The sequence below is a fragment of the Talpa europaea genome (assembly GCF_964194135.1).
Source record: "Talpa europaea genome assembly, chromosome: 15".
Lineage (NCBI taxonomy): Eukaryota > Metazoa > Chordata > Mammalia > Eulipotyphla > Talpidae > Talpa > Talpa europaea.
In genome coordinates this window covers 82,166,542-82,176,928 of record NC_140083.1, presented here as the reverse complement: position 1 = coordinate 82,176,928, position 10,387 = coordinate 82,166,542, and the positions used below count along the sequence as shown (strand labels likewise).

Here is a 10,387-nt window from a genome sequence, read left to right as displayed (position 1 = left end):
CACCTGGCTTTAGTAGTCTGGAGAAGTCTGCCTCCCCTTGGCCAGGAAGTGCTACTGCTAACAGCAATTTTATAGACAGAGAAAGTATTTTGTGCTCAAATAAACTTTAATTACACAAATTATTATTTTTGCTAAACCCAGTCCTCTTTCTCCCCGAGGGGCATCCAGCTATGTCTCCATCATAAAAGTTGACTAAGATGGAACCACAGGGTCAGACAGAGCTCAAGCAATATATATTTCACATACATATTTCACATATATAATCACTCACTCCACCAGGTTTTTCTCAACCCCAAATACTGCTATAGGTTAAGTTTATTCTGCTGCTAAGGGGGTGAGGGTGTGGGTCTGAGCACGTCCAAAAATGGGTTGAACAAGAACTCAGGCCTCCCGCCTCCTGGAAGTTCCATCTGTAGCAGAAATGAGTCTGGAACTTCTCAAGAATAAAGTTTTTAGCACAAAACCCCCCAAATGTCTCTTCCCCTTTGGTCATGGTTGTAACTGGCCCAGTGATTATAACGGATTGACCAGGTGTCAAAGGTGTGCAGATTAAGGCAGATGGACTAGGGGTGAGGAGAGCTGCAGCTGTGCGGGGCTGAGAGCATGGCATTGAGGTACTGGGGAAGGAGCGCTCTGTTCTTGCTCTGACAGTAAAGCACTTCCTGAGGGAGCCGGACACCGGACTCTGCTACAGAGAAAGGGTCAGCTCAGACTGCACCACTCTCCTCCAGCCAGAGGTAGAAAGGGTTTACTCTGGAGAAATTCAGTAGAGCCCCAAGAACAAACAGAAGCTACATGTGGGCAAAAAGAGATCGCAGCCATGAGTAAATTCAAACGAAAGACCCCAGATAAAGTCTGTGAAAGGCTTAGGCAGAGGGACTGAAGGAGGCAAGTCCGAGAAAGTACATTCATGGTAGCTGGGGAAACTGGCAATAGTTTGGGGGAGCCTAGAAGGTAGTTAGCTTTACCTAGCTTTCACAGGGCAGGGGAGAAAAAGATAACAAAGATATTGCACAGAGGACCTGACGCTGGGCTGTGGGAACTAGAGATTGCTTGGGACAAAGCTTAAAGGTTTCAGATACTGGCAGATGGCTGGCCAAGAGTGTGATAGGGACTCCAATGATGGACATACTAGAGGCCCTCGGGCACCTCAAGCCCCGAGTGGGACAGCAGTTCTCCATCCCAAAGGGCAAAGGCAGGCACCACTGGACCCCGGAAATCTGTCTTTATCGTGTGGACCACAGCGACCCGGCTCACATCCACGAGGCTCAACTTTTGGGCCTCATACTCCAGTAACAGCCCCACCTTCTCTGGCTGCCCGATGCCCTCAATAGGGGCTCTTTCGTTCGCCAACATGGTGTGCCACTTGCGCTGGGCATAGGTGAACACCCAGGAACGATCGTCAACACCGATGCAGCCATCCCGGGATATGTCCACATCGGCCACTCCTATCCGGAACTTCTGGGAGCGTTTCACTGTCACCTCCCAGTAATGCCTGCCGCTGGAGACCGCTGTGTCTGCCAGCACCACTGCCCACTCCCGGAAGCGCTCCACATTCGGGGCCAACTTGGTGGGTTCCAATCCCACTATGCCATACTTGACACCCGTGTCACCTTTGAAGAGGGCCAGGCTGCTATGGGCGGTCTTTTCTTCCAGTTTGAAACTGATGCCTGCGGGCAGAGCAAAGAGACGGGGTGACGCCGGGGGCTGGGCCTTAGAAGGAATGATACATGCATATTCCCACACGAAGTCGGCAGGCAGGGCAGCTCGGGGATACGGGGGCGAATCATGGGGCAAGAAAGTGGGGCAGTTTTAGCAGGGCAGCCCTCGGATTGGGGGCGTGCAGGGATCTAAGGAAACCCGATCCCGTCCCAGCTTTGGAATCTAGACTAACCTCGACGGGGGAGGGGAAATGTGACCCAAGGGGGCCTGGAGTTGTTCAACGGAGCGGGCTCCAGGAGTAACAGACGCGATGCCATTTTGGAGGTTAAAAGGTAAAAGGAGATAATCCTACCTCTGCGGGCTTCCGCGGCAACAACCCCCAATTGTTTGGCTCCCCAACGGCAAAGGGACAGCGAGCGAGCAAAGGGCAGCGCCATCTTGTGCCACGGAAGAACAGGGCACGCCCCCCGGCCCGAGACCCCGCCATCTGCGGGCTCGCTCCTCTCGCACGCGGTGAGTGACAGTTGGCCGCGCGGAGTGATGACGTCAGGGAACCGGCGCCCAGCGGGGAGCCGCCATTTTAGTGAACTGTGTTCCAGGTCTCCCCGCGGTTGCTGCAGTTTTGTTTTGTTTTGTTTTGTTTTGTTTTGTTTGCTGAGAGGAACGCTACTCAGATTTGAACCGAATATGACGTTTAGAGAGAGCGTGTAGAGAGGGGGTTGAAAGTATAGATTTTAGAGTTAAGGAATTGGATTCGAACTCAGCTCCTCTGGGTGACTTTGGGCAAATCACTTCTCTGAGCCTTCGTGTTCGCAGCTGTAAAACAAAATTTTACATCTAAGTAAAATTGAATTGATGAAACAACCTAGAATACAATTTGAAAAATAGCAACCACTGGGAGAGGCACACGTTCATGGAGTGTAGTGGCTCGTTCTGCCCACCAGGGGTCAGCCTGGCCTATGCCTCTTAAGTGGAAGGAGCGCTGTTTTTCCTTTCAAGCTCAGGTGCAATGGCATGGAGGAGATACTTCCCTTAGAAAAGTCTTGCTCGGTTAGTACTTTGCGTTTCAGTTGAAATGAAAGTTGCAGAGTTGTGTTTCTGTTGTATTTCTCCTTTGGTTCCATGCTCGTCTCAAGGGCAGAAACAGTCTGCACATTCCTCACATTATCACTTAGACGCACCACTGTTAGATTTTCTTCTTAGGAATAACTTCTTACCTGTCACGTCTTGTATTATTTCACTTTTATAGACTGACCAGCCGATAAATTCATCATTCAGAGATGATTTATCTGCCTCATTGCTAAAAAAAATTAATTCTTTACATTAACATGCTTAGTAGGAAGTGATAGAAATTTTTATTTATGCATACAAGAGCTGGGGTACAGGCCAGAGATGCGGGGGGTGAAGAGGATTCACCAGGGACAGAGTGGGGAACAGAATAGGCAGATTGACTGAAGTGCACTGCAGGCCAGACAGGAGAGGTCTGCTGCGCCATGTGGGTAGCTCCCTGGCTGGGGAGCGAACTCATGCTGTGGTAGCTGCAGGTTGCTTCATAGGCTGTGTCTTAACCCCTTGCGCCACCAGGGAGGCCCAATATATTCAATTTTAAAACAGAAGGAAACTCTGACACCTGCTACCACATGAATAAAACTTGATGACATTATGTTAAGTGAAATTGGCTAGCAACAAAAGAACAACTACTATATGATTGCACTTATATAAGGTATCAAGATTACATTAATTGAAAAAGTGCAAAATGTAGTTGACAGAGCTGAGGAGAAGGAGAAGTGGGGAGTTGTTAAACTGGTACAGTTTCAGTTTTGGGAGATGAAATAGTTCTGGAGATTGGCTGCACAACAGTGTGAGCATCCTGAACATTATTTAACTGTACACTTTGAAATGCTTTAGATAGTAAATTTTATGTTGCGTGTATTTTACCATTGAAAAAATTTTAGAGGGCCTCCGCAGTGGCATAGCGGGTTGAGCACAGCGCTGTGAAGCTGTCCGCAACCTCTGCAGTGCCAGTTCAATTCCCGGCCGGCCAGGGAGAGTCCCACATGGCGCAGCAGACCTCTCTTGTCGCACCCGCTGCTCCCCTCAGCAGTGTATTTCAGTAGATCCACCTGCTCTGTTCCCCACTCTGTCTCTGGTGAATCTTCTTACCCTACCACGCCTCCGGCCTATACCCAGCTCTTGTATAAAAATAAATAAATCTTTAAAAAAAATTTTTAGAGCAGTATATAAAGTAGTACAAACTGATAACAGAGAGAATATATAAGTGCTAGAAAGGTTTAGGATAAAGGAATCATTTGATGAGTCAGAATAGAAAGAGTTTTTGAGGTGCAGGTAGTAGAGCAGAGGTTACAGCTTTAAAACAAAAAACACTGATTTCTGCTTAAATAGTGCCCAGTTGTAGGATCTCCCATGGTGGCGCAGCGGTTTAGCGCTGGGCTAAGAAGCTGCCCGCAGTCTCTGCAGTGCTGGTTCAATCCCCAGCCACCGGTGAGGGTCCCACATGGCGGCGCAGACCTCTCCTGCCGCCTGCTGCTCCCCTCATCAGTGTACTTCGTTAGTCTGCCTGTTCTGTTCCCAGCTCTGTCCCTGGTGAATTCTCTCACCCTCCCGTGCTTCTGACTATACCCAGTGCTTGTATAAATAAATAAATATTTTTTAAATAATAATAAAAATAAAATAAATAAAATAGTGCCCAATTGTAGGTGCCAAGTGCAAGAGATGTTTTCCACTGATGGGCTTGGTTCCCTCCCTACGCCTGATCATGACTTGTCTCCTCCTATAGGTGTACTGGGTGGACCAATCATTGGAGGGGGCCTGAGTGGTCTCCTTTACGACTTTCTCCTCATCCCCCAGTTCAAGAGTGTTTCCGAAAGACTGTCCATTCTTTTTTTTTTTTTTAAAGCTTTATTTTATATATATATATATTTTTAGATTTATTTATTTATTTATTTTATACGTGCACTGGGTACAGTCAGAAGCGCGGGAGGGTGAGAGAATTCACCAGAGCCAGAGCGGGGAGCAGAGCAGGCAGAAGGACCGAAGTACACTGCTGAGGGGAGCAGCGGGAGTCAGGGAGTCAGGAGAGGTCTGCGCGCCATGCGGGACCCTCCTCTGGTGGCGGGGGAGCAGCCAGGGATCGAACTGGCGCTGCAGAGGCTGCGGGCAGCTTCGCAGCCCAGCGCTCAACCGCTGAGCCACCGGGGAGGACCAAGACTGTCCATTCTTAAGGGTGCCAGACCTACCGACTCCCATGGGCAACCAGAGGGCACAGAGAAACCTGTCGAACTGAAGACCCCAACCATGTAAAAGTTCCAGTTGGATGGAGGGAGTAGAAGCTTCTGGGTTTACATGGAGAGGTTGAGCCAGCCCTGATGAAGAAAGATATTGTGGAGAGGGACATGCGCTTCTTTATTTTTTTAATTTATATGGAATTTTTTTTTTTTTTTTGCCTTTTGCCTTTTGCTGTGTGAAATCCTTCAAGTTGCATTCATGAGCTGATTGGTGCAAACTTCCCTTCCTCCCCATCTTTCCTTTTACACCAGTGTGCCTGTGATTGTACATTGTGCGTATGAATGTGGCTGTGCTTGAATTTCCAGCCACAGCATGAGAAGTGGGGAAGGGAAGGAGGTGTCATACTATATACTTCCTCTCCCAACCCTGAGGGGTGAGCACTGGGAAGTGAGACCTTATATTTTTGGCCTTTTTTTTTTTTTTTTTAAGATTTATTTATTTATGCTTACAAGAGCTGGGGTACAGGACAGAGGTGCAGTGGGTAGGCAGGGGATGAGAGGATTCACGAGAGAGAGTGGGGAGCAAAACAGGCAGACTGACTGAAATATACTGCTGAGGGGAGCAGTGGGGAGACAGGAGAGGTCTGCTGCTCCTTGTGGGTCAGCTCCCTGGCCGCTGGGGATTGAACTTACTAGGGATGGAAGCCTCACAGTGCTGTGCTTAACCCCTTGGGCCACCAGGAAGGCCCACACTTCTGGCCTTTACCCTGCCGCCAGTCAAATGTATGGCTGTAGGTTTCTGAGTGAGCCAGGAGGCAGGGAGTGACTCTTCATGAGAGGCAGATGGAGTCAATCAGGAGACAGGGGTTGCTGGAAGGGGCAGGAGTGGGAGAGAATTTGTGGAGGTATTAGTCTCAGAGTAGCAAAAAATTTTACCAAAAAATTTTGGGGAAGTTAATGGTAGCTTGCTTACCGCAGGGTGCTTGCCCCAGGGACTTGTGCGGGCAGTAGCTCTGAGAAAAGCGAGTGCTAGGGTTTAAACTGTCCTGCAAAACCATACAAACCTGTCTACAGCCACTGGCTGGTTTTCTTGTTCATTCTGGCATCATCTCTTTGGGGTCACACAACTTAACCGAGTGGTGGGCGAGCCTAGAATCTAGAAAAATCAGGCAGTTTAAATTTTCTGCCTGACGCTGCCCAGTGGGGCTTCTAGGCAGATGGTCCGTAAGCCCCATAGGAGCGCAATAAAGTGAAATCTGGAAATGTGATGCCTGGAGCAAACGCACAGCGGGTGGGTAAAGTGGAAAAAGGGGAGATTCAGTTTTTTGGTTTTTTTAAAAGATTTATTTGTTCATACAAGAGCTGGGATCCAGGCCAGGGAGGGTGACAGGATTCACCAGAGACAGAGTGGGGAGCAGAACAGGCAGATTGACTGAAATTCACTGCTGAGGGGAGCAGCGGGGAAACAGGAGAGGTCTGCCGCGCCATGTGGGTAGCTCCCTGGCCGGCCGGGGTTGAACCCGCGCTGCGGAGGCTGCGGACAGCTTCACAGCGCTGCGCGCAACCCGCTGCGCCACGAGGGAGGCCCTGTAGTAAAGCTTCTTCCCATTCAAGGCCCTACGCATTAGAGTATGTTTTGTGTGGATGCTGCCCAAGGCAGCAGCTCTTCAGAGCTGGAGTCGTGGGGTGCCCTCCCTGCCGGATAACAGTATCACAGACGCCCCCACTGCATCACTTTTGTTCTTTTTCAATATGGACTGCTTCGTGAATTTGCACGTCATCTTTGCGCGGGGGCCATGCGAATTTTCTCTGTATCCTCCCGATTTTAGCGCCTGTGCTGCGGAAGCAAACGCACTAGAGCCGACCGCAGGCAGCGCCGAAACCCCGCCGCCCGCGCGCCCAGCGGCCGCAGTGGACTTTGGAATAGCCCACTTGGGAGGGGAGGGGGGGAGGGTGTTTGTAAATGCGCCTCTAATCGGATTTTGATTCCTGTCCTCTCCAGTCAGCAGAAAGCTCCAGCACTGTGGTTTCCAGCCCAGGCGGGGTCAGCTCGGGTGACCCCTCGCGCCCCCGCTCCTCACTTCAGCCCAACCCCCCGCCGCCGGGCCCCGTGGGCCGGCCCGCCCCGTCCCCCGCCGGCCCCGCCCCGTCCCCGCCGGCCCCGCCCCGTCCCCGCAGGCCCCGCCCCGTCCCCGTCGGCCCCGCCCCGTCCCCCGTCGGCCCCGCCCCGTCCCCCGTCGGCGCCGCCCCGTCCCCCGTCGGCGGAGTCTGTGCGGCGGGAAAGCGGCGGCCCCCCGTTTGCGGGCGTCCGGCTCCGCGGAGATCCTGAGGGCCGGCGGGGCGGGCGGCTGCGTGTGCAGACGAGGCAGCTCCAAGCCGGCGCGACCTTTGGAGCCCGCGGGGCACCCAGGTAGGCGCCGACCCCCTTTTCCCGCCACCCGGTTAAAGGCAGGGGGCGGGGCCGCTCACGCTGCGCACGCGCAGTTCCCGCCCGCGCGCCTCGCGTCCTGCCCGCGCGCGCCCCGCGGCGGCTGCTCCAGGGCGTGGGGCGTGGGGCGTGGGGCGTGGGGCGTGGGGCGTGGCGGGCGGGGTCTTGGGCTCCACGCGGGACAGACTCCTCGACTTTTCCTCTTCGAGCTCCCCACTCCAGTCCGATCCGAAACAACCGTTGAGCAGCTCGGGGGTCACAGGCGTCCAGGGGGCTGAAGTCCTGGGCGTCTGTGGAACGGCGTTCTCATTCCTTCCGCCCCTCGGAGGAGACTTGGAGAGGACATTGAAGCCCCTTAAACGCCTTCCCTCGAATCTGCCGGTCACTCTGCCCTTGGCACAGATGCGGAGGTGCCTCTAGAGCCCGCCGTGTCTTCCCCGCCCCCCCCCACACCTGGGCCCTGGTCCCCGCGGAGGGGCGGGGTGACCCCAGCCGCAGGTGGGTTGGGAATAAAGTCAGGAAAAGGGAAGCGAGAGCAAGTGCTGTTTCATCTGAGTCGATCCCCTACATGGAGTCAGAAGCCCCCGCGAGAAATAGAGACAGATACACACAATCACCTTTATCAGATTAAATTTGAAATTTCTTTTGCCACCCATAGTCAGGCTTAAATTCTTTGGCGCGCGAGCATGGCCTTTCACCGGCCGGCCCCGACTTCCTCAGCCTCATTTTCCAACGCTCCCTACTGTCTCTCCTTCCTTACGCACTTGAGGAGTGGGGAGAGTGTCTCTCTACTGTGCTGCCTCACGCCTAACACCTGGGCTCCCGCTGCTCCTTTATTTGGCATTCTTGTCACCTCTCTGCTAGATGAACTCTTTCAGGACTGAGCTCAGTCGTCCCTCTGAAAGCTTCTATTTCTAGCCCTCCAAGGGCAAAGTAGTCATATCTTCTGCTGTGTCCTTGAAGTGTTGGACCGGCCTCTGTTATCAGTGGGGCTAGTACAACTCAGTGAGAGATGACTGAGCTCCTAACATTTACTTTGCGGGGTACTCTGAGCCGGTGGACTGAGTTGAATAGAACCGAGCTCCTGCCCTGAGGCACTCACAGACTGGGGAAACAGAACAGGTGAAGGAGTCCTCTGCTCTTGTTTACAGGCTCACAGAGAAGTCTACCCTGGCTTTCTTACTCAGACCTCTCTTGAGCAAGCTTATCACAACTTCACATACCATCTTGTATCTTATGCCTCCAACTCTCCACTCCTGAGCTCTCCTCTTTCTCAACTTCAAGACTTACCTACTTCAAATTAGAAAGCATTTATTGAGCACCGGCACTGTTTGGTCAGTGATTCCTGATCATATGCTTATATGTATATATTTTTTAAAGATTTATTTATTTATTTATACAAGCACTGGGTACAGTCAGAAGCACAGGAGGGCGAGAGAATTCACCAGAGCCAGAGCGGGGAGCAGAGCAGGCAGAAGGACCGAAGTACACTGCTGAGGGGAGCAGGGGGTGGCAGGAGAGGTCTGCGCGCCAGGTGGGACCCTCCGGCTGGGAGCAGCCGGGGATCGAACTGGCGGTGCAGAGGCTGCGGGCAGCTTCGCAACCCAGCGCTCAACCGCTGCGCCACCGGGGAGGCCCCGTATGCTTATATTTTAGTGCAGTTGTTAACGGGATTGAGTTAGATTCACCTGTCAAACGTTTTCACAGAGTTGTACAGATGTTACCACTAGCTAATTATGAGACTATTTTCACTCCCCTCAAAAGAAACCCTGTATGTATATACTATAGTAGCTCCCCATTTCCTCCTTCCTTCAGTCCCTGGCAACCACTCATCTACCTTCTGTCTGGACATTTCATATAAATGGGGTCGTATATGTGGCGTTTTGTTTTTAGCTTCTTTCTGAAACATGTTTTCAAGTTTCATCTGTTTTGTAGTACATAGCAGTAAATACTCTATTCTTTTTTATGGTCAGTAATATTCCATTTTATAAGTATACCACTGTTTGTTTATCAGTTGAAAGACATTTGGGCTTTTTTTATAATTTTACCTTTTTTTTTACTATTTTTTTAAAAAGATTTATTTATTTATGCATACAAGAACTGGAGTACAAGCCAGAGGTGCGGGGGATGAGAGGATTCACCAGAGACAGAGTAAGGAGCAGAACAGGCGGACTGACTGAAATACGTTGCTGAGGGGAGCAGTGGGTGAGACAGGAGGTCTGCTGGACCATGTGGATTGCTCCCTGGTGGGCCGGGGATCGAACTCGTGCTGCAGAGGCTGCGGACTGCCTCACAGTGCAGTGCTTAACCCCCTGCACCAGAAGGGAGGCCCGCCATAATTTTACTATTAAAAATAATGCTGCTATGAACATTCGTATACAAGCTTTCATTTGGACATAATTTTCGTTTCTCTCAGATATGTGCCTAAGAGTCTAATTGCTGGGTCATATAGTAACTGTATGTTTAACATTTTGAGGAACTGCCCACCTCCCTTATTCGGCATCCCAGTTATAGGTAACCTTTTAGGTAAATGCCTTTTAGGCAACTGATGTGTTGAAAGCAGAGGGTTGAGTTCTGCTGGGGCAATTTTTACAAATGTTGAATCTTTAGAATTGGTTGACTGAGAAGAATAGGATATGGGGGGGGCGGTGTAACAGGGAAGACTGTGGGGCTAACTCTGGGAGTCATCCGCACATGACTTCTCTGCTGGTGGAGACTTGATCATTTCACACCTTTTAGTGCCAGAATGGGGTGCTGTGTCTTTTTTTGAAGAGGGTGTGCTGACTCAGTATCTTTAAGCTGTGCAGTGCTCCCCCCTCAAAGTCTCCCTTCTCTCTGGAGAGAACAGATGGGGAAGCCCTTCCATCTGGGGTTTTGTGCTTACGTGTGAGCATATGTACACATGCTGGAGGTCTCTCTGAAAAAGCTGGCCGGATCTGTGGGGAATCAGATCTCACACACTGTGCCCAGGTCTCCAGGCCCCATGAGAAGGGAGAGTGAAGGGAAGTCTTCCTTCAGTCTTCCTGGTCATTCAGTGAGTGTCTCACTGGGA

The 10,387-nt window shown here is 51.4% G+C and overlaps 1 protein-coding gene across 1 annotated transcript; it reads right to left on the bottom strand.

The window, feature by feature from the left end:
* Positions 1 to 1,131: 1,131 nt before the first annotated feature.
* SPRYD4 (SPRY domain containing 4) lies at positions 1,132 to 2,099 on the bottom strand (the record flags this gene model as incomplete). Its single annotated transcript, XM_084255628.1, has 2 exons — positions 1,132 to 1,670; positions 2,015 to 2,099. 2 exons carry the CDS (start codon positions 2,097 to 2,099, stop codon positions 1,132 to 1,134), a joined length of 624 nt encoding a protein of 207 aa, XP_084111754.1.
* Positions 2,100 to 10,387: the final 8,288 nt, after the last annotated feature.